We start from the raw sequence: 24,230 nt of genomic DNA, 5'->3' as shown, positions 1-24,230 counted from the left end.
GTCACCCCAAGGAGTTCTGTAGCATATGAACGTTGAGCAACCTTACCACAAAAGTTAAAATTGAACCGTCTAATCCAAGTCATTTTTAATTCGAACTTTTTTGGCATGAGGACAGAAAAGACTTTACTGCTGCTGAGAAGCCCACAGTCATCTTTTCAAATCCAAGAAAATTAACTAAGAAATTCATTTCATATGAAAATCAAGCTAGTTTGGTTACATCATTTGGGGTCACCGAAGCCTCGTTGCTTTATATCAGGGGTGCCCAAAGTCGGTCCTCGAGGGCCGGTCCCTGGTTTAACGCACCTGGATCCAATGATGGCTCATTAGAGGCCAAAGAGGAACACTGACATGCTGAAAAGGTTGTTACTACCAGGGAGAGAACTAAAAAATGCAGGATGCCAGACCGACTTTGGACACCCCTGCTTTATATTGAGAGGAATGTTTAAATTCGGGGATAAGAGGAAATTTTAGAGATATTCTTGCTGCCCTCTGCTGACAAGACTCATGGATGAGTATTTCATTTGCCAGCAGGGATTAACACAAGTCTGCTCATTATGCTTAAACTACCAACTCCTGGTGTAATGACCATGTATCCGTACTTAGTTAGGCACCAATGTGACCTGACCAAAATCATAGTAAATCTATGCTAAGAGAGGAAAGCCAACAATGCCAATAAAGAAATCAAGACTTCCTTAAATCCTCAGTTATTGTCCAGCAATTCTTCAAACATTCCATTTTTTGTTCTGAAGTACTGTGCAATATTAAACATTTTTGAAAACCTGAGTGTTGGGTTAGGGTTATTGTGTAATTAATCTACATAATAGAAGATTAACATTTTGGATTAGAAGGGAAAAGCTTTTTCAATATTCTAATTTACTGGAAAACAAACTGCATAGAAACTCTTAAAGAAATGCAGTGTGTTCTAGTCACTGATTAAAATCTCGTAGTCATTAAGTTGAGAAGTTAATGGAATTCAAAATAGTTAATATTTTAGAATTTTTTTTTAAGAGATAACTTTATTCTTGTCATAAAAATGTGGTGTCTCCTTAGGCATAGAAGCACATAAAATGTAAAGAAAAACAGGCATTTGAGGAGGAAACCTACTGCAACATCATTGAGTTAAAAAAGTTCAGAGCTGTGATAAAAATTGAGAAACAATGTAAGGATGACATGCATTGTGCAAATGATATCATACATAACTGACAGCAAAAACTGTCGTACCATAAAATATTCTTAAAAATACAGCAGATATCTTCTCAGCTAAACATCCATCAGACAACCTAGTAAAATAATTATGGATGTTAATGAAACTTATTTGACAACATAGAAGGAAAACGTTGAAGGTGAGGCATTCAGACATTTCATAATTATTGACAAATAAAACCAAAAAAACATTTCTTTAATAAAAACATATTCATGCTTCAAGTCTCTATAATCTTAGAATGTTATTTTTCCATCACAGAATAAACATTTTTAATGAATAAATAATGACATGAAAGAAAATAAACCTGCCAAAACATGCAGAGTGCAGCTGATATCTGCTGTGCTCTGATCAGCCAACAAAAACAGAAATATCACTATCAGATTTCAGTGCTTTATAGGTTTGTCTTCAATGTACAGGTAAAAAAGGGAGGTTAGACAGTAAAGTTGACATTCAAAAAAAGGTTTCTTCCACTGATGGCAATGTCTGCCCCCTTCATAATTTTAAGTCACATCGCAAATGGCTGAAAAACTAAAATGAAACAACATCTGCGTAGTCTAATCAGACCCCTGTGGGGGCGAGGCGGCTGATGAAGGCGATGCTGCTGAGGCACATCCTCCTCAAAAAAGCAGGACAAGAAGGTTTCATGATGAAGTGCTCCAGAAGAATTCGCAGCTCAGTGAACAAGGTGCTACAGAGGGAAAATCATGTTAGAATAATAAATCTGAAATGTGTCACTAAAGAAAAACAAATGACTAAATATTCTTCCTTAGTTGAGGTTGGTGGTATATTTATTTACACTGCATAGCAGCTCAGACACCATCAAAAAATATTGTGTTTTCCTGCTATAAATGTGATGACAGAGATGTGATGATTCAGCCATTTTTTTTTTACCTGGCCATCTCACAACAATTGAGTTGACCAAGAATTTCACTCTATGTCAAAGTATATTTGTAGACACTAATGTGACACCATCACACAAACTACATGCAGAGAAGGAATAATCCAATACTGAATTTAAAGCAAACACTCACTGTATGAACTGTTGGATAATATGCATAAAGGTTATATGCATATTTAAAAGGTTTTGGTAAGAAAGAGCAAATAAAATGTACATTTATCTATAACCTATGGGAGTTAGCAGAAATAAATTCACCATATGCACATGAAAAATCACGTTTTGATCCTTCTTCTGATATACATTATAAAATTTAACACCTTACCGGCAGTATGGGTTTCTTCTGGATGTGTAGCGCAGTGTGAGGAAGCGGTAGTAGATAAAAGGCAGCAACAAGCTCCCCTGACCACTGTTGAAGACACAATTAACTTCAGTCACAAGTTTTATACAAGTGCATTAGGGTTTATTGTGTCACTTATTTGAAAAATACCTTACTGTGATAAGAATTTTGATTTATTTTTCCAATAAATTCTACTTAATGATGTCTAGGAACCTCCAAAAGTGACTTTCATCAGGATTGTTACTTGTACTATTTTTAATCACTGTTGGTTCCTTGAGAATACAAATTAATATAAAAAAAATTCATAATCTGAATAAATGCAGTTGCTGTGTGCAGCTTTGTTACAAATCACACTCTTATGTACTGAAGAGGCCCATTTTAAAATGGGGCTGTGAGAGCACAGAGCAATATTTTTGTTTGTGGGGCTTTCACTGCAGCGACATGCAGTCAGAGTTACAGCTGCCTTCAAGAAGATCTAAATTCAAAACCAGCAGGTCATAAAACTCAAACAACATGTAACATCAATTCACAACATGTCTGTTGAGGAAATTTACATGAGGCACTTTACAAAAAAAAAAAAAGAAGTGATTTCAATCACACATATCTTATGTGTGATTGCATGTGTTTGTCTTAAAGTTTCAAAATCTGAATGGACTCATAAATAAACAATAAATATCTTGTGTATCAGTGCATTTCCTACCTAAATTACAATCAAAATCAACAGGAAACCTGGTATAATGTGATACAATTTGACATATTACATGAAATATTTACACACATGACTAAGGTCAGGTTTTGCTTTGTCTTATAGCAACAATAACATCAGTTAAGTTGGAAACATACCTGAAGAGCATGAAAACAGTAGCCGGCATTAAGAAGATTTCATTGCAAGCAATAAACTTCAGGATGTTCTGCTGGTTGGCCGTTAGTCGGTCGAGAAGGTTTCTGATGAACATCAAGCTGCCTGGACCCATAGACTGTAGTTTATAAGAAACAAAAAGTCAAGCTCTGTTGACAAAGCTGTGCAACAATTTGCTTTTATTTGGGCACAGAGTTTACCTTGAGTAAATACAAAACCAATCACAATTCTAGTTATTACTTTATATTTTTATGAAATTTGCATCTCCAAACAACGGCTGCTGGAATAGACAGAAAAAACTCAATTTGACTGCTTCTAATAGCCCATTTCAGCATTCTAATGTGTTTGGACAAAACATTTTTAGTCATATTAGATGCAGTTGATTAATAATATATACTCACATCAAGAACTTTCTTTGTGTAGGTGGTTGCATGAAGTAAAGAAAACAAGAAAACTGGGAAGATGCTCACTGAACATAAAGTTAAGGACCAAACTAAAGCTCCTCATGTCACTCAGAAATGTTAATAAATGTAATAAATATAGTGATGTGATATGCTAAAATGGCTTAAATTAATGCAAAAGGAACAACTCATGGCAATTACTAAAAATTAAACCATAAAATAACATAATCTTGCTGGAAATCTGATATGAAAACCACGTGAAGTGAAGGATACTTGTGATGGGGTAAGAGTTGACCAGGATTAGAGAGTACAGCAGGTAATGACAGCTGTCCTCTTGCAGAGCTTGCGCCAAAAACGCTCTGCTGAGCTGAAAGCGTGGAAGTCTCTGGTGTAAACGGAGGGCGCTGGTGAGGGCATTAGCTAACAAGGCTCTTTGATAAAAGTTTGCTGCTGCGTGAGGCCTGAAATCACAAAAAGAGACAGAAAGATGTTTTAGTGATGCTGGCTTTGTGCTGAAACTGCTGAACTGTGGTATAAAGCGACAAGGTGAACTCACCCCAGAATTGGCAGAATAAACATTACAGAGCAGTAGACTGTGAAGAGACGGGAAAGCCACATCGCTGTTTCCAGCTTATTGCTCATTAAGAATTGCTGTGGGGAATAAACATATGCATGACTTTAAAATAAACACACATCTGAGATGATCATTGAATTGATCATCTCAGTAAGATGAATTAATCTCGAAAGAGTAAGAATCCTTTATTGTCATTGTTCAAGAAAGTACAACTTAAAAAAAAGGCTATAAAGCAAAAATCAGAAGAACTTATGAACAGTTTATATTGTGACGGGTTTCAGTTTTTATCACCACCAGCTTTAGGGATTCATCATAATCAACTTATTGCCCCAGATGGGAAACTTCATAAAAAAAAGTCTTCCAGAAGAAGCAGTGTAACAATCCACATAATACAAAAGCATAAATGTATCAAAAACAAAAGAACTAAAAAATATTAAGATCACATATTTATAAAAACTTTTGGACAGGGAACAAATGAATTTTTGACCCTATTGTTCCTGACTAATTTTCCTCTGTATCTACATTGCTACAGTGCTTTTAATTTGTTTTTAATATTTGGTGAGAGGTTTTCAGCTTTTGTTTCTTGTCACGGAAAGCTTCAACGTTTCTGCTCCTTTGGATTTGAGGGTTATTGTGCTATAGCATATTGTGCCATGCCGCTTACCAGAATGTATTAATTGGCCAATAATCTACACATAAGACTAGCTCCTTACATGCGTCAGTACATGTGCATGTATCCATTTTAATGATCATTTTTGTGCAGTTGTGGCTCTGCTGTAGAAGAGTTTGCTTATTCTGAGAGTGGATTTATTTAAGCTACATTTCTACCAAAAGCTTCTTTCAATAAGTCTTTCAGCATTTGATTATTACAAAGACACTTAAGGATAAGGAAAATGATCCATGACAATTAAAATTAAACTATAAAAGAAGAACAGTAATAGGGCAATTAAACTACCCCTGGATTTCAGTTATTACATAATGCTCTTAATTTTAAAATGGCAAAAAGAGAGAGAGAGATTATAAACAACCAACTCACCACAGGCCCCAGCTGGGGAGGAGGGTTTGCCTGGTTATTGTCTGCCATATTTCAGGGTAAAGTTGCTCTATTGAAAAGAAAAAATATATATACATAAGAAATTCCTTGGAGTCAAACCGTGACATTATTTGACAATTATTAATTACCATTCTTTAATTGAGCTCATATTTTAAATGATCATAGATGTTACTTTCTTAAAATGATCAATCATTATGCATCACAACTGGCCACTTCTTTTACAAACTGTTAAATATAATTCAACCAAAAGTGACAGTATGTAAAAATGAACACACACATATCTGGGGGGCACATTGAAAGGAAAGGATATTCGTGGTAATCACCAGGACATACATAAGAACTAATCACTGCTAATTGCGTTTGATATGAACTGTGGATGAGCTATCAATCTTGCTAACCGGCCGAAATGACTTTAAATAGTTTCAGTAGTAAAGGTATGAATAAAACAAGCACAGAAAATACACCACGTTAGGGCTTCTAAAAATAAAATCTGCCAACAGTATATGCCCATTTATCATCTGTAGCTAACGGTAGCAGAAGATGGTCTAGAATATTCTGTTGGCTTCGTTGTAAGGTTTCAGCTAACGCTAGCCAACTAGCACCTACTTACCACCGGCAGTCACGTTACTTTGACTACGAAATATTTTTAAGTTGCCCGGGATGTTCAAACATGTTTGGATAGAGCTTAAAAATATATTTTTGATCTTACATGTGGATCTAATAAAGCCGGTCACAGCGTCGAATATTTCCGTGTCATGCAGATCTACGCTCGTCACTCCTGTGTGTAGTAAATGATCAGCTGACCTTCTGAAATGATAAAGCAGAGCCACATCTCGCGATATTTTAGTGCCGCGTAAGTAGTTTCAGAGAACATTGCCGTCTGGTGGTGAACTCTATTACGAGTCAAAGCGATCACGGAGTTAATAATACCGGTTCATCTTCAAAATAAAACTCATGTTACCTAAAAAAATATCTGCTTATTTTATTATTCAGTTAAAAAACGGTACTCATGTTTTTTTTTTCACAGTTATGTCGATATACTAAAAAGTATGTCCAACGTAGCCAGTAGCATTCAATAAATTAGAATACTGAAAAATCGGTTTATTTCTGTAAGTCATTAAGTAAAATACATTACATATATTAATTGCACAAAGACTGATGTTTCAAAGCCAATATTTATGTTCATTATGATGACTTGAATTAATTTAATGGATTCATTTATTTCATTAAATTTAAATCAAGAAAACTTGCATTTAATTTACACTTATTCACACAATAATTGTTTTTAAAATTAATAGAAATTCTCGTTATTATTTCACCCTGAAATTTTTTTTAATCATTTTTAAAAGCTTGAAATTAATCATTTCTAGTGAATGGATGGAAACTGAAATGGTTTTGGAAAAATGTCACTGTGGAGATAAAATTATTGAGGGCAATGATTGTGCACTGTGATGATTTTGTTGCAAAGCTAGAGTTCGTGCGCATGACGTTCACCACACTCTCAAGAGTGCGCCTGCGCCAACTGCCCTCCCTCTTTCAGCTTCATTCTACTTCATGCTATTCCAAAACCATATTCCCACGATAAAGGATTTCCTACGCCATTATCACCAAACAATACAATCACCTACTTGGTTAAGCTTTTGTATATATTTACACGTCTTTTTCAAACCTCCTGCAGTTGCGTTTGTTACCATACATTTTAAAACCACCAGGGGGCACAGTCGACCAGACTATGACCCTGCAGCAACTCGGCCTGTAGCCGCCCAGGAAAATTATTTTAGCTTTTAGTGTTCTTATTTGGTCGAAACATGTTTAAAATCTTACATCTGGCCGATTCTGAGGGGCATACACCCAAAGATTATTGGCAGCAGTGTCGCAGGATGATGTGTTTGCTGCAGATGCCATTTGAAAATATAGGCAGTGTAAGCACTGTAGAATCTAATTATTTCTTTGCAAAACCTAATTAGGCATTAAAAAAGGTTAACGCCAGCGCCTGAAACGTTTTTGTTTAATAATCCCATTACTGCCGGCTCATCATGTATAAAATGGTGCAGGAGGACACTAAGTTTCCACTTGTTAAAGGGAATCTCTGAGAAATAGTCGCAGGTTTTTGACACTATCTCCGATTGGGAAAATTAGGGGTTGTAATTAAACAGCGGAGACTCAGCTCAGCACAGCGCACAGAGTAAGTAAAGCTGCGGCGCCCGACCTGCTTTGCATGCATTTTCTATGTTTAATTGATGCTTCTGCTTGCCTGCTGCGAAACACTTTTCTCTTTAAAATTTCCTCTAAATGTTTGGGCATCAAAGACCTCACTGCGCTGTAGCAAAATAGATCTCAAATATTATTATACAGCCTGCTGGATTTCGAAAGCGTCAGCTCCTTTCGGACCGCTAACAGTCACCAGAGAGCTCAAGGTGAGAATTTAAATGAGATATTTTCTGGCCGAGTTTTAATTTGGCGCTGCTCCATAGGGAAAACTGAGGAATACGCCGCAAACCGATTAACCATGCGAAAGCATTACGACATTTAAATAATTAAAGAATCTATATCTATATAGTTTAATATTATATTCTGAAAAGTCTCGCATCTTTGAAATTCTGCAGAAATAGATCCAGTGACTTATAATGATCTAAATGTGTAAATATGCACAATTTTCTCACAAATAATTATATTCCCGATTAATAATTTTGATCACAGGTCTTTTTTAAAAAACGTAGAAAAATCTATTGGTGAGCTTTGCCTATAGTTTGAAAACACATAACGAATAAAATGCGATTTTAGCCTACCTAATCGAGGGTTGTTTAAAGATGAAAGGACAAAACGCTCTAAATATTCATATGATTTGACAAATTCGATGTGGCGCCATAAAATAATGGCACAGTTTTAATAGAATATGTTCAATAGAAAAAGTAACCTTATAAAAATGATTAAATGTAGAAAACAGACTTTGTAAAATTGATAATACAATCGTTGATATTTAATTTAACTTTCAAATTGATATTTGAAATAATCATCCGTTTTAAAAAAGTATTTGCTTGCAGAAGCTTTTTTACGCATTCCAACACCAACAACGCGCAAAAAGAAAAACAGATCTCAGCTATTTTTTTTCTTTCTTCGAGCTTTTCCTTCAAAGCTTCAATCGTATTTAGCATAAGTAGGAAAATAGAAAGAACGAAAGGAAAAGACCTCAGAAAGAAAGAAATCGTGTCGCGATCTCAGATCCTCGATGAATTCAGCCAAAAACAAACAGGCCGTAGAGGGAGGTGAAAACTTTGTGCGTGAGTTTGATGGGGATGAGAGGAAGGACACTGTGAATTTCCCCCGAAGAAACCAGGCGGGTCAGCAGCAGATCTTTCTGCTCTATTTCCTCTTTGTTGCTCCGTCATTGATGCCTTTCTGTTTTCATCTATATTATGGCATAATGAAGAAGGCGCGTTTCGGTTTGAGAGATTATTTTATCCTTAATTTGATTCGAGTTAAAAATCGACTGTCTATGTTACTTTTTTTTTTTACATAAAAAAATTAAGATACATATATAAAAATGTCCTAATTTCAACCATCGTCTACATCGATTTTCAGTTTTGAAAACATTTTAAAATATTTTCGCAACAAAACTGTACAAGTATGAAGTTTGACAATTGCGTCTTTTTTAACGTATGGTTCGTATATAACCACCCAAAAATACGGAGTAGTAAAGTATCTTATATAATTATTATGTTTATAGTAAAATTTATAGTAAAATTACTCATCGTTTATTTTTAATTTAAAATGTACAACTAGATAAATAAACAAACAAACAAACAAATAAATAAATAAATAACTGTGACTAATCTAATACAATGCTGGTCATTATTAAAACGTCTTGTAGGTCGCTGTATAACTTATATCCAAAAAAAAACAACATCATAATTCAACGTCCTGCCTCGGCTCATGTCATGAAAGACCTGCAGGAATCTTCCAGTTTGCCACAAAGAAAACGTTTTCATGGAAGTGTTATTTTTTTACAGGCTCAAGTTCTTTAAATACTTTGACTTTTCTTCATCAGCTCGCCTTACGTCGGAAAATATTACAGCGCATAGAAAATCTTGCATCTTATACAAAATTTTCTTTGTGCAAAAAAAATAAAAAAAATAAAATAAAATAAAATCACCGAGGCAACATGAAGGAACGGTGAAGATACAATTAAAATATTTTAAGAAAAAAGTGTGTTTTATTATATGAAATCATATATTGTCAGTCTTCTAAACAGACGGGATGTGTCGGCTGATGTTGGTTTTCTTCTGAGAACAGCTCATTGTTTCGTGATTAATCAGATGATATCTGATGCCTCCCCGATCCCCTGAGCAGCCTGACACACGGAGAAAGGGGGCTCCGCCTAAAAGCACTATTTTTCCCCTTTTTGCGTACTAAAGCTATGTTTGTTTGTGACTTGAATGGGGGCCCATAATGGAACTGATGGCATCAGGATTGTCACCACAAATGGTCTGGGCGTTTTGCGGGGCTGTTTGACAGAGCCTATTATGTCATTGGTCACGTCCTTCCACTCCTTGCTCGGTCGGGTTTCAATGGGAGTGAATTAATCATATGGTTTGAGAGGGATCAGGCACCCTAATGCACTTTATGCCGAGATCTACAGTGATCCGAGATCCGAAATATCTTTGTCTGTACCTGCAGACTGAAAAGGTACTCATGGTCCTGAAGGGACAGCTCCAAATTACTATAAAAGATCAGATCCAGCTAAAAGATTTCAAACAGATTGTTGCGTGAAAAAATGTTATCTTTTCATTTGGCATCAACAAAAAGTCTCCACAACTCTCCTTTGATCGTCTTTGTGCTTCTTGTTTCAGGCATCTTGTAGGAAAAGAAAGGAACTTCTTAAAATTTGACGCAATTTATACAATTTGATTTCAACCTAAATTCGACCATTTTAAAAGAAATTTTAATTTCAAACTTACGAATCTTTAAATTTTTGCATTTGTAACAAAAACTACATGCAAAACTGAAATTTGGAAAGAGTTCAAATTACAACAGGTTTAAATCACCTATGTTGTACAATAATGTTTAAATTATAACATATTTACTCTATTTTTCAAAGAGCCCACACACTTGGGTAAACGTTGATGAAACAAACATAAAATAACATACAATAATGATGTGGTATTTTAATTGGGTAATCAGAAGAATTATGTTCATATAACAGCTAAACAACACATACAAGCAAGTTTTTAAAACTTTATCTGACTAAAGATTAATTTGCTCAACTGATTTTTCCCCCAATTTTTAAAAATGAATGTAAAAAAATATACTGAAACAATCAACTTTTCAAATCTGTTTGGTGACATAAAACTTGCTTAATAACATGCTAAGAAACAAAGTTAGCTGTTAAGTTGGACTTTTACAGTAGCAATGTGTTCAAATTGTGAAATCGGGATGCAAACAGAAATTATTATAAGTTCTTGAATTCGATAAGTTCATATAAGAATTTTGAAAACAACCAGTGTGAACAGCCTGGAAAAACGACATTAATGGTTGACTGAACCAACGTTACCGTTTAAGTGAGATTTATTATCAAACATGGGCAATGGTGAACATACTTTTATAATTCAGTAACTTCATTAAAAAAAATCTAAAAATTTTAATGGGTAATATTTAATACTTCCAAAATGTCAGTTTTATAGTGTAGGATCACAGAACTGCAAGATTTAAAGTCAAAAAGATGTAGATTTGAAGTTAAAAATGACATTTTCTCCCAAAAGAAATAATTTAACGAGTAAGTAATGTTTTACCAGTGTTAAAGATGTTCTTTGTGTTTAACTGTAAAGGTTCTCAAGCTTCCTGAAGAAAAAAATCCAATGGGCTTTTGGAGATAGATCTGTAGCTGAAGGAGATTTAAATTTAAAGTACCTGTAGTGTTGGATGCTGAACTTAACCTTTACTGAACATTACATTTCCAGACTTATTGTGCTTAAGTATAAATTGCTAATGTTTAATTACCTTCAAAATGTCTTATTGTACTCTGGACTGAATATTTTCAAACCTACAGTTGTTTACGAACTGTTGAGGGTGCAGTTCTTCTACACTTTTATTTGTTTAATAATCCATAAATTGGCACGTAATACCTCTTGTGTTCAGGTAAAAATAAAACCTGTTTATGTGTTGAAGTTCTAAAAAGTGATAGAATTTTGGGAAATGTGTGGATTTTCACTTAGCTGTTAAACTTAGATCATTTCTACTGGAAAATATTAATTCACAGATATTTATTCATGCTTGAAGAAGCAAAAGGCCATCTGGAGATCACCACAACATGTAAGGCTTTAAAACAAATCCATTAGCTTTATCAATTATATGAGTAGCCTATATGTATATCTTAAATTTAAGACACCGCCACTGTTGGTTTGCCAGGAGGATAACGTTATTGCTTTATCAACCACAATCTAAATGTGAATTAATCAAGGCTCTCTGTGTTGGAGCACCTATGCCTGAGCATTGTTTGGCTGTAATGGATGGCTTTAAATTTTGACGTTATTATTTCCCGTCATTTCTGGAAACAAATTGAACATTTATTGCATATATATTAAAAATTATACAGTCGTCGGGAGAGGCTGATGTCTCTTTTATTGAGGCGCACTGAGAGGTGAGGTCTCACCGGATCAATTTCCCTGTCTTGTTACTCCCGCAAGAGGATGTTTGGAAAATGCCTGCACCGCTAAATTGATTCAGAAACGAATTCATAACTTGAGGCGTTTAAGCAATTCCACAGCGCCCAGTTTTTAATCCTCACTCCTTCTTTTATTTCAGGTTGTGATTGCTCCGAGCATCCAAAGTTTTTGCAGCATCCTGTTGTTTATTCTCACTTCTGCGGCCGTCTGTATGTGTTTGCCTATTTTTCATTCTTTGTTTAAAAAAAATGCATTTAATACACTGGGTTTTGGGTGGCTTCACAAACATAGCCATTAAGGAGTCACAATGCTTTTATTGTGCACTTGATCTGAAAATAGAGGCTGGTCTGACTGCGGGATCCAGACGAACCTATGGAAAAGGCCTTGTCTTTGTCTGCCTGTACCAAGACGAATGGCCCGTGTCAACCAGATGATTAGTTTGCTCTATTAAATTGTCAAAAAGGAAGGATTTTCCCCTAATAATGCCTTTTGGTGAAGAATTATGGAATTCAGAGTTGTTTGCAACTGCTGGGAGACTTGCAGGGTTTCACGGGGGCGAGGGCGAAGGTCAGCCAGAGTTCTCAGCGCTGCGGCCAGTGTGGTGCAGCAGTCAGAGGGGATGTGCAGACAAATGCGGGTCTATTTGCTGCACCATGGGAAGATTAATTTCCACATTGTCCAAGACGAAGGACATCAATGCAATGACACTCCGATTCTGGACTCTGTGTGTGTTCAGCAGTTACACAAACTGATCAAAATTTGTGCGCACAAAAGTTCATGTGCTATTAAACTTGCTGTTTGGGTGCTACTAAAGTCACCCAAAGAGCATCCAAAGGGACAATCCAATTCAGTGGTGACATTTGCCATCACTACTATGGCTCATTTGTACCTGACTTTGAGTGAAAACAGTGTCATCATCCACAGGGTGTTTTGTGTTGAACATGCAGCTGATTCAGAAAAAAAAAGGCTTTGGTTTGATCAGACGTCCTAATCTCTCATCTCATCAAAAAGGGTTTAGAACCAAAAAACATTTAAAAAGCGAGTAAAACAAAAGTTTTTAGGTAAAAATGTAGCTGTAAACTAAATTATATATGAGATTTAAATTTATAATTGATTGCCCCAAAAGTATTGAATCAGTACATAAGTATAAAATTGTTTGCCTTCAGGTATAAAATAGAGGAAGTAGTAGATAAAATGGGAATATATGGATTGTAGACTGAATTGGAGTCATTTCAAAATCAATAATTTTTAAGAGGGGCCCAAAAAAGGTCTTAAGTAGGCATTAGGTTTTAAATAGGCATTTGATATGTATTAGAAAAACTTGCATTTATTCAATTATCATTCTATAGTTTTTTACATTTGTGAAACAAACTAATGTGGGCACCAAACGGACTCTAGCCGAGGGGCCCACATCCAACTAAGTCAACAGATTTTTTAAGTAGTTGAAAATTTAAGTAAGAAAATGAACTGAAACTGAACCTTTGATTTCATTTTTAAAAGTGTGACTCCCACTTAGCTGCAAAGCTGCATGCAGTGGCGCCAGACGTGTCGCCACACATGAGCCGTCTATCTGTGTGCCTTGTCAGCCCGTCTTCATCCAGGAAACCCCCTTCAGTCCCACCCAACCTCTATTCTAGTGCCAACGTTTTGTGTTAAATGTTAACAACTTGGCCTGATCTATTTAATCGGCAACAACAAAACTGTGTTGACTCTAACACTCGCCTCCATTGTGCCCATTATGTGCCTGCCCTCACTTGAAGATTTATGTATTTTTGATATTAAATTCCTTCTGTCATCAAGACTGCTCTCTTGTTGACTTTTCTTGACCCATTGACCCTGTTCCCCAAACTTTCCCATATTTAAGGCGGGAGCTGCGGCTTCCCTCCCGCAGGCTCCTTCTGCTGCTCAATGCTCTGTGGCTCCTTCTGTTGGCATGTGCTGTTTGCACTGTTCTTGAACTTCAGTGAGCTGCCCTGTCCTCGTCCTGTACTCTGAACCCTGCACAATAATCTTCCTTGAAAATAACAACTCAGTGTTCATGAACTTCTGAAGTCATTTGAAGAAAACCAGATGACTTTGAGGTTTTTAAGGAGTCAGCAGCTGATCCTTGAGGCGATAAGTACTTCAGTCGTGTTCTACAACCCTCCCCTCTGCAGACAGAGAGTGACAGATGCACATACACCTTTGCTATATATGATGTCCATGTTGCCTATACAAGCCTCCCTCTGGCTGCCCAGCTTGCTAATTAGTTAAACAAACGCTAATACTAATGATCCCACTGGCCTGGTGAGCTCTGGGTTTTTGTTCGCCTACTTTGCACCAGCTTCTCCTGCTGGAGACTTGGCCCCACTGACCTGAGCTATCATGGCACTGCGAAGAGTCGTGGACCGCCCTGGCCGGAGTCCATCCCCCCCAGGGGCCAAAGGGCAACGTCCAAGGCCCGGGAATGCCACCACCAGCTGCTTGCAGTGACACCATTTACAAAAGAAGCTTGGTGAGCCATCCTTCTAAGGGCTGTCAGTGTTGTGAGAGAGCTGGACTGACATGTATTTGCTCACTGGACCAAAAAGTGGAGCTCTGGACTACGGAAAGAGTTAAAACTCATATGTTGTTATATATACAAATTAAATAAAGCATAAAAAGTCTGTGCCATTTGAAAAAATCTCTGCATTGGTAGATGTTTAAAAGTCAGTTTAAAATTTTTCCAAGCAAAAACAAGATCACATGTAGACAAAATCCATTTCTGATCAATCAAGCACAGGAATATTGAGGTCATTGAACCAGACATTGTCACTTTTAGAATATAAAATCAGAATTTCCATAAATCTTTTCAGCCAAGTTAAGCATGAAATGCTCTAAAATTTCTTACTAGAACATTATGATGAGATATTTAATTTTATTTTATTTATACTTTATTGATCCCTTTATTTGGATCTATAAAGTTTTTTTTTTTTTTTAATTGGATTGAATCACTTTAGATTTGGAAAAAAAAGATTCTGTAGACTAACATCAGCAGATGACACAGTTCTCCAAATCATAGCTGATTGGAGAAACTTCACACTGGACATCAAGCAAATTGGATTTTGCGCCTCTCCACTCCTCTTGACTCTGGGTTCTTGATTTCCAAGTGAAATACAAAATTTACAAAGAAAACTTTGTAAATTTTCTCAGTCCTTGTTCTCCTTAGTTTAGTATATTAGTTTAATGCTAAATTAATATATTGATCCTAAATTAGTTTAGCATTAATGCAGAGAAAGCAACAGTTGGAGTCCACATCCTGACTGCGACATGTGTGTGTGGTGGGACTTGAATGCACTGACTTCAGTTGCAGTCCACAACCATGTTCATCTTCTCAAAACTTCTAATCAGACGACTTTTCCTCACAATCCTAAGGCTACATTTTTGCTTGTGCAGCTTGTTCTATCTTACTTTTCCCTTCCATCTGACTTTCCAATATGCTTATATAAAAAAGCACCGATTATTTATGACCTGTTGTGGCTTACCCCATATGTGGGTGTTAGTGACTGATGATAGTCTAAGCTGGCTATATTATGCATTTATTTAATATTTGGTCTTATCAAAATTTCCTGAATCTGAAATTTGGACTTAAGTCATAGTCATTAAAACTCGTAGAAATAGACACGTTAAAATATAGAATATGAGTTTCACTTAAAATACTTAACTTTTCCGTTTGTTCTCATTTATTGTGATTGGCCTGCTGATTAAATATCAGTCATCTTTATTTCAGACAAAATGAGTCCATATTACTGGGAAAAAAGAAAAAAAGAAAAAACGTAAACGCCAATATTTGGTTAAAATGAAGTCAGGCACTGGGTTTTGTATCATAAAGCTAAATGTTGGTAGAAGTCCTCATATTCAGTGAACAAGGTGAGATAAGTTGCAGGGTTTGGATCGTCCTTTGCCTTTCCTCCTCCTCCTCCTCCTCAGCGCGCAGTGCGGTTAACACCGGCCCCATTACACGGTGTCATCCGCGGCTCTCGGTTGTTATTCGGACAATGTCTGGCCATTTACCCTAGCTGTGTCTGCGCGCTCTGCGGAGGTCCCGACAGAAATTGATACTAATTGCGGGGACTGTACACTGCTGGCTGCCGGAGCGCCTGCAGGCAGCTGAAGGACCTGCTTGTCACCGCCTAATTGACAAGGGCTTGTCTGTCCTGGGAGCAGCTGGTCCTAAGCACTGGTGCACAATCGCAATCTTGACACGGTCTCCACTCGCCTGGAGGAGTTTTGAGGGGAAACGCCGTTAAAGGGAGATTTATTGAATCTCCCTTTGGGTGACGGTGTATTAAGTACGCAATATAGGCTTATTTCCACGGGTGCAAAGGGGAGCCACGCTCCTGGTATTAATAACAGAAGGTCGCAATTAGGCCAGACAGGTGACATTTCTTGTGACATTATAAATCACCGCAAACAAGACAGGAGTGAGTAAATAAAAGCGCAGGGAAATCGGTTTTAGGGCAGCGTTATTTTACTTTGCGCAGCTACATGGTGCACAATGAGCTTATGTGCACAAATTGCATAAATGCAGGAGGGGTGTGTGTGTTCACCAGTCATTCTGACTCAGACACAAATAACATCGACTCTCACAGTAAAATGATCGATTCATTATTCTGGTCTGTTTCTATTAGAGCATGCCATTATAGCTGAATGCACCAAGAGGAAAAAGCAAAGCAAGTATTGTTTTGGTCTGCGAGTGAAAAAGGGTTTTCCTCAACTTTCCCACTGTCTGTAAAGAAACGCTGCTTTTCTGGCCCCCTTTGAACTGAAAATCGTGATTTTTCCCCTGGTGATCTCCGGACGCGCTCCTTTCTTTCTCAGGAACAATGACAACACTGGAGCACCCCGCCGGTGCGCCGCGGTTGGGGATCTCTCGGATTGTTTTGGACATCTTTGGATTTCATCAATCAAAATGACTGCGGTTTTCCATAAAAATGCTGAAATTTGGTGCTGGAACCGAGTGAGCAAGGTAGAAAATACGAAGCTGTCCTTCTCGATGATAAATGGCCATCCTTTGATTGCGCAAATAGAGAAATTCGTGCCGCAGCACTGAGAAACAGGCTAAGGTTGTTGAAAGAGGGGAAGTGTTGTCTTGCGTCAGATCATGACAGAAATAAAAAGCAGGCCGACATTAGGTTCTAAAAGCAAGTGCATTTTCCCAAACCAAGGAAATCTGGGAACTTCATAGCAAACGATCTGGACATACACAGGGAAATGAAACCAAGTGGCCATTTAGCAGAGTTACCACTTTATATTCTATACTGAAAACACAACATTCAAAAGGTTTTCTCTTCCGTTTTTCACACTCTGATTGACAAACAAACTATCCTCTTACTGAGCTATGGCAGTAACAACCTGCATTACAACCCATAATAAACGCATGAAGCTGCTCCAGAGTCCTTGCTTCTACTCCAAACGCATAATCGCCTATTACTATGCAAAAGTTCACTTACCACACATTAATACCTAAATATCTATTAAAAAGCACTTATTTTCCTAAAAAGCAGGAATGATTTAATATGGACATGTCTCAAGGTGTTTTTTTTCCAAATGGCCTTAATGTTACACCTAATTATCCAGCATTGACATTTTGTCCTGCCTGGGGTCAGCAGGTCAACAGTTGCAGATTAATGGCATCTAGGGGAGGAAACAAGGAAAGGTGACTGTAATACATTTACATTAGTTTATAATTTGGTTAATGATTTATTTGTAATTTGTTTTTGTCAGATTTTACTTTAAAAGTTCTCAACTGAAGGTCAGGACTTATGAATCCCTGACATCCACTATAATGGTGCCTTAATTTATTGTAAGAAAAGCAGCTTTGTAAAGTAATTGCAGACTGGCTAAGAGTTCTTACACACACACATGCAAACAAAAACAGCCATCTTATTGTGCTGAGCTACTCATAAGTGGACATGTTGATGTCCTGCATACCAAAGTGGACTTGGTCTTTAGGTCACAGGCTGATGGTCAGATATCCTCCTTCAGCATTTTCTTTGAAAGAAAGCAGAATTTATGTTAATCTAGGCAAGTTCTCCAAGTCGTGAAGCAACAAAACAGGCCCAGAGCATCACACTGCCGCTACCATGTTTGACTGTGCATACATTCTTTTTAAATTGTGAGTTTTAAATCAATGCAATGGGATGCAGACCTTGCAAAAACTTCTACTCTTGTCGTTTCATTCCGTAAAACATTTTCCCAAATGTTTTGTGGATCTTCAAGATATTTTTTGGAGGATATGCGACAGGCTTTATACTCTTTTGGGTCGGCAGTGATTATAACATGGAACTCAACTGTGGATGTCATTTTTGTCCAGGCTCCTTCTTACTGTTGAAACATGAATTTTGGTGGTAGCTAAAGCAAAGGAGGCCTACAGTGCCTTAGATGTTCTTCTGGGTTCCTCAGAAATGTCAAAGATGAGTCATTGATGTCCTCTTGGAGCCATCTTGGTAAGCATTGTGTCGCCGCTGTTCCATGCTCTCTGTATTTGTGAATAATGGTTCTCAGTTTGGTTTCCTTGAGTCTTAGAAATGGTTTAAAAATTGTTTCTACAACGATGGTCTTTGACTATATTTTTCATCTGTTCTTGAATTTCTTTAGATTGTGACATGATGCATTGTTGTTTGAGATCTATTAACCTACTTCATGTTGTCAGACATTTTCTATTCATGTGATTTCTTAATTGTGGCTGGGAAAATTGAACCAAATTGTTCGATCCTTAAACATCTAGCAAGTGGAAGAATGATGTTTTCCTGTAGAGTCATGTTGGTTTGAGAACTTTCTTGTAAAACTTTTGATAGTAACATTTTAGTTATGATCTGAAATATATAGGACTGACAAAATAAACAAAATCAGAAGCAATATGTAAGAGGGGAAAACTTACTCACAGCACCATATATCCAACATCCCAACATATTATTAAAAGAAAGAATCATTCTCTGTATTTGTTTCTAAACTGGAGAATGATTTTAGTCTTCACATTTTATCTATCTGGACAGAAATGTTCTTGTTTCCATATAGTTTATTTTCAGTATGGATTCCATCCCCTTCATCCTCTTCCAGCAGATATAACAGAACTGACTGGCTTGTCGAGCTTGAAGAATTGTTTAATTTCAGGGCCCTGGCGTTTCCTGAGGTGAGGTCTGCATTGGCTGCTAATAGAGATCTAATTGATGGGCCGAGTCCCGTTTCCGAGCTCTCTCTCCTTTTATTGCGCCCTGGCGTCTGCTGTAAAATAGGTCTGTAATCAGATTCCGCCTATTCCTCCTGGAGCAGGATGAGAGCTCAGGGCTGCAGAGAAAGACGGAGATGGGGGCCAAAAAGAAAGCGAAGAAGAGAGAAAGAAATCATTATTAAAAAAGTTAAGCCTTGAGAAGAAATGCAACATACTGGTGATACTTGATGAAAAAGAGGATAGCCTGCTGAGGAAACATATATTGTGCTCTCTTATGGGGTTTCTTTTCTTTAAATAAACCTGTTATTTATGCTGAATCTTAGTGTGGTTTAACACTCTTCAATGACTAGTTTTCTTTTTTAAATCTGTTTGTCTTTATTGGTTTGCAATGCTTTCATATCCTTTTCCATAAATGCAAACCTACAGGTTATTATAAATCATTCATAAATGCTTCCAGCAAAATTATGTCTTTCACACTTACAACTGCAGTAGCTGATGTGTTTTCCACTAAGTTTCTGCCAGTAGTTCTCAAAGTCATTTCAGCTACTAAACCTCAAAATAGTAATCCAGAGAAGTTCTATTCTTAGCATTGCTAGTTAAAGTCTAAAAATACTGGTGATGAGGCAACTTATAAAGGGCATAAAACACCAACAGCTTCCATCTTGATTCAAATGCTCTAATATCAGATCCTTAGCTAAACTGTTGCTCTTTGTTGGTGCGACTTTATATCTACAGAGTTAGTAAAGCTGTACAGATTGTCCAAAATATTTTTTTAACAAATCTGAGTTCCCCACAAATTAGTTCTTCCAAGGTTAGTAAGCAGCAGAACGGCCTTTACTGAAGGTTTCATTCACTCAATCACAAGAAAGAAAATCTCAGATGACTTGAACGACTCACTAATGAAAAAAATATCTTTGAGGAACAGTTATTTATTTCATACCTTCATTATATTCAGTGGTCACATTTTGCCCGGGTACAGTTTTTGTACTGGCACAACATCCAGTAATTCAAATTATGTGAAATGGTGAAGAATGAAGAATGATCAGCAGAAAGTAAGAGAAAATTAACCCAGAAAATCATTTGTTCGTGACTATGTCAAAGAATGGTGAAGCGAATACACACTACAGTAAGAGTTAGGTTACTATTACACCGTGACGTCTACAAAAGTTTCACAGACTGATAAATTTCTCATTCTTGAAATAACATTACCTGCAGAGGCAATCAATCTTCCCTATTAGAGCAACAAGCAGATGCAGTGTGCTAAATCATCCTCCACAATCTGAAGTACAGGTATAAAAAAAGCCAAATGAGACTGTGTAATTATGTTCCAGTGATGAAACAATTCAGAGGCTCCTATCATCTATATGACTGGATTTGAATTTTAATAGAACATACTAACTGAGTCCTGTTTGGATCAGTTTGTGGACTTTTACACATCCAGCTCAGAACTTCTGTGAGAAGCTTACTTCCTTTGAAATCGATTTGATGTCAAATAAATATATATATAAAAAATACTTTGAATTGAGTTTCTCTTTGGCAAAGACACAGAGTTTCAGGTTAATTCCTCTACATATCCAAGTTCTGACAGCAACAAACATCTTTTCTTGGTACTGCATAAATCACTTCTGAACAAAAGTTTTTAAGATCAAATTGATCAATAGAGCAAAACATCCTGGAAAGAGTTTGATCCGTCAAACAAAAATAAAAACAAAAATACAGTATTAATTATAGTCGTTGTAGTTTTAAAAATGGGCTTCAACAAAAAACAGAACACTGAGATATCTAATAATTCAAAATATGAACAAGTCACATTAAAACAGAGTCATAAACCCATAATCTAAGTAAACTGCAAGGGGTAATGCAGAATTGTGGAATGAGTGGAATGTAGTCCAAAGCAAAGGCAACATCTGTTCAGTGTCCAAGTGAACTCAGAGCAGAGACATCATCCTCCACTGTCCATGTAATTTGAAAAATACATTGATCAGCAGAATTTGTTCAGATTGTATACAATGCATTTGCTTGTATTTGAAGCAGTGAATGTATTTGGTAGACCCATATGAAAATCCTAAGGAAAATACCCCATAGGTGGAAGTTCTCAGTTGTAAGTCATGTCTCTTTGATTCTGCAGTCACAGCAACAAGCCTGCAGAATCAAAAGGTCGATGATGTTTCTGATCTTCTAGGATCTGACAGGATAAAGTGATCCATAATAGTAGGTTAGATCTTAACTGCAGAAATTTGACGGGAAAGTCTCCATGGTCAGAAGGGTTAAGGTATTCAAGACTGCAGTTGTCATATCATTGGAAAAAGATGGTTCTGCATCTTAAACTTCACTGAGAGTGTGACACCAAAGTCACAGCTGTCTGCTCAGCCTATCATCTCTCATCTGTACCCACCCACTGGGGTCCGTCAGGGCTCTCTGTGAATGGCCATGCACAGTCATGACTGAGTCTGCAAACATACAACAATAATATTCCAGTTCAGTGATCCAAACATGCAGTTTAAAAGAAAGTGTCAGATGACCATCAGAAAAAAAACAAAAACAATGATGTTTCCTTTTAAGAAACAAGTGGGGGAAAGTCTGTTCTTTCCATCTGGACAAGTTGTCTCTCAGAAACCACAAAGAAAAATATCTGCATTGATATTCTGGTGAGAAATATATTAATTCTTCTCAGATCCTTCTCCTTTTTCTCTTCTGTATAGACACTATAATTATTAGTGCAGTGTTTGTCCCACTAATAATTATAGATTATAGACCTAATCTATAATGAAAACTATAGATTAGGTCCAAATGAGCCAAATATAGTTCAAACCTGGACTAAATGTACTCTACTGCAATACTGCACTTCAGGTGAAGTGTTTGTGTAAAAACTGAGTTTACATGCATTTAGATGTTTTTGGCTATTACGAATTATTTGACAATACCATTAACAATCCTTTAAAATGAAAAATATTTCTGTTAATCCTTTTAGAACATTTCAGATGGTGCTACATGACCCACTGTGGGCTCCAGACCCAAACTTTGGGAACCACTAAGCAAATTGTGGTTTGCTGAGAATTCATATCCATGTCTGGTAGATATGAACAAAGGCTGCAAAGAAGCTTTATTTTTCTTTGCAGACCATGTCTAATGATAAACGTGAGAAACTGAAGCAACTCTAAGGCAGAGTTTAAAGGGGAAAGGGAAGGTTAAGGAATTCCACATTTAGAAGCTACAGAATAAGAAAATGGTGTAGGAGTAATTTAGGCATGGCTTTTTCACCTAAAATATAATTATTTCATAATTACATTTAATATTTTTACTCTGTGTATTTTACATATGGCTCTTCTGCTTATGTTGTTTTGAAGTAGTTCTCAACTTTTCTTCCTTCTTTTAATCCAATTTTAGTACCATCAGTATGTGCTTCATACACCGAAAAAACCTCATTTAAGCTGAAATAAGAAATAAATGTGTTTTCATGACTCAGTTTTCAACCTAATCAAATACCACACAGGCCAAACTACCATTGTTTTCATGTATCTATTCTGCAGAAAATGTCAGTCAAATCAGACTGACAGCAACAGACACAAACTGATCCTCTATTTTCTCTCTCTCTCCTCTATTTCGCTTCCCATCGCCTATAGCTTCCTGCAAGGCCGTGATTGGCCGGCTGTCTGGGTAGTGATAGCAGCCCTGGAGCCGAGGATGATTGATGACGGCGGGGGCAAGGCCGACACTGGCAGCATAAAGCTCCATAGACGCCTCAATAAAGAGCCTGGCCAGTGGAGAGCCTGGGCCCCTCCGCCTCCGAGGACCCACGGCTAGAGGAGTGCATGGAGAGAGGCAGAGGAAGAGAGGGAGAACGAGAGGTGCTCTGTTGTCGGATAATCTGTTTAGCTGTCGAGCCAGCAGCCGTCTGAGGCTGGATAAGTGCAGCGACGGATGTGTGTGGGGTGAAAATAGCAGGGGTTGGCTGGTGGAGAGCTGGAGGGGGAGAAAGAGGCAGAGACGGAGGGGTGGGGGATGGAGGGGGTGCATAATGGGAAAAAAAGGGAAGAAGATGAAGCAGAGGGGAAATGGAAGAAGCAGGCTGGCTGTTTACGCATGCTAAAAATGATCAACGAGCCAAAAAAAAAAGTTGACCACAAGAAAGTGAGCGATGTGACCCCTCACACATCAACTCTGGTGGTCATGACTCAGCCAGCCAATGGATAACTGCAGTGACCTTTGGTTCAGCAGATCAATGAGACCCTGCAACGTTGGATTCCTCGGGTATTGCATCCACTGATGTGCCTCCAGACCACATGCAGCCCTGTTGTAACCCCCATCTCACAGCAGCCCTGAAAAACACAATTAGGCACCAATCTGCTCCTACCAAGACAGCTTTCAGTGAGTCCAGCATGGCTACACGGAGTCCTGCAGACCCTCCTGGCTGGAGTTGGCAGGATGGAGGTCAGAAAGAGACGAGTGATGACAAGGACGACGTCTTCACTCTGCAGGAACTGGGAGGGTTTTTGTCTGACTGTTGACATTTTAATGTAAAGTTTAACATATTGGTGCAGTTTCTGATAATAAATCTAACATGGTTTTATAACATGTGTCTGTTTGTTGTGTTTTTATTCCTGCACTGATATGCTTGCATCATGCATCAGATCACAAGAAATAAACTGGTTTAGTGTTTGTAACAAAAGACCAGAGAAATAAAAAAACATTGTAATATTAAAATGAATTCATTCATTATTACTTTTCCTTACATTGAACTGACGTCCACTTTGAAGATAATATTAAATTGTGAATTACAGCAAAATCCAAATCCATTTAAATTGAGTTATTTAAATTGGAAAATGAATTAGATCAAATGGTTTAACATGCCATGGACTGGCGACCTGTCCAGGGTGACCCCACATCTCACCCGTTGACCACTGGAGATAAGCACCAGCTCCCCCCACCCAGTAGGGACAATGGATGGATGGTTTAACAAGCTGATTTTATTTCATTGCAGGTGTTGACTTCTATGCCAACAACAAAATGGTTATGAGAGGCTTAACAAAAATCTGAAAGACTTATTCT

At 37.3% G+C, this 24,230-nt stretch overlaps 1 protein-coding gene and 1 long non-coding RNA gene across 3 annotated transcripts; one reads left to right on the top strand and one right to left on the bottom strand.

The window, feature by feature from the left end:
* Positions 1–996: 996 nt before the first annotated feature.
* Positions 997–6,164, bottom strand: tmem33 (transmembrane protein 33). 2 transcript variants are annotated; one of them, XM_007550993.2, is made up of 8 exons: positions 6,037–6,164; positions 5,310–5,376; positions 4,256–4,350; positions 3,973–4,160; positions 3,700–3,767; positions 3,283–3,416; positions 2,425–2,508; positions 997–1,892 (listed from the first exon to the last, which is right to left on the bottom strand). In XM_007550993.2, exons 2-8 carry the CDS (start codon positions 5,355–5,357, stop codon positions 1,763–1,765), a joined length of 747 nt encoding a protein of 248 aa, XP_007551055.1. In that variant the 5' UTR covers positions 5,358–5,376; positions 6,037–6,164; the 3' UTR covers positions 997–1,762. The 2 variants fall into 2 exon arrangements, with proteins under 2 accessions (XP_007551055.1, XP_016526371.1); XM_016670885.1 differs by lacking the exon at positions 6,037–6,164 and adding an exon at positions 5,938–6,013.
* A 1,070-nt stretch (positions 6,165–7,234) lies between these two features.
* Positions 7,235–23,753, top strand: LOC107836098 (uncharacterized). Its single transcript, XR_001661940.1, has 2 exons — positions 7,235–7,512; positions 22,805–23,753. It is a non-coding gene; the product is annotated as an uncharacterized LOC107836098 (long non-coding RNA).
* The last annotated feature ends 477 nt before the right edge of the window (positions 23,754–24,230 follow it).

Source organism: Poecilia formosa, unplaced genomic scaffold (genome assembly GCF_000485575.1).
Source record: "Poecilia formosa unplaced genomic scaffold, Poecilia_formosa-5.1.2 Scaffold39, whole genome shotgun sequence".
Lineage (NCBI taxonomy): Eukaryota > Metazoa > Chordata > Actinopteri > Cyprinodontiformes > Poeciliidae > Poecilia > Poecilia formosa.
This window is presented reverse-complemented; position numbering and strand designations above follow the sequence as displayed.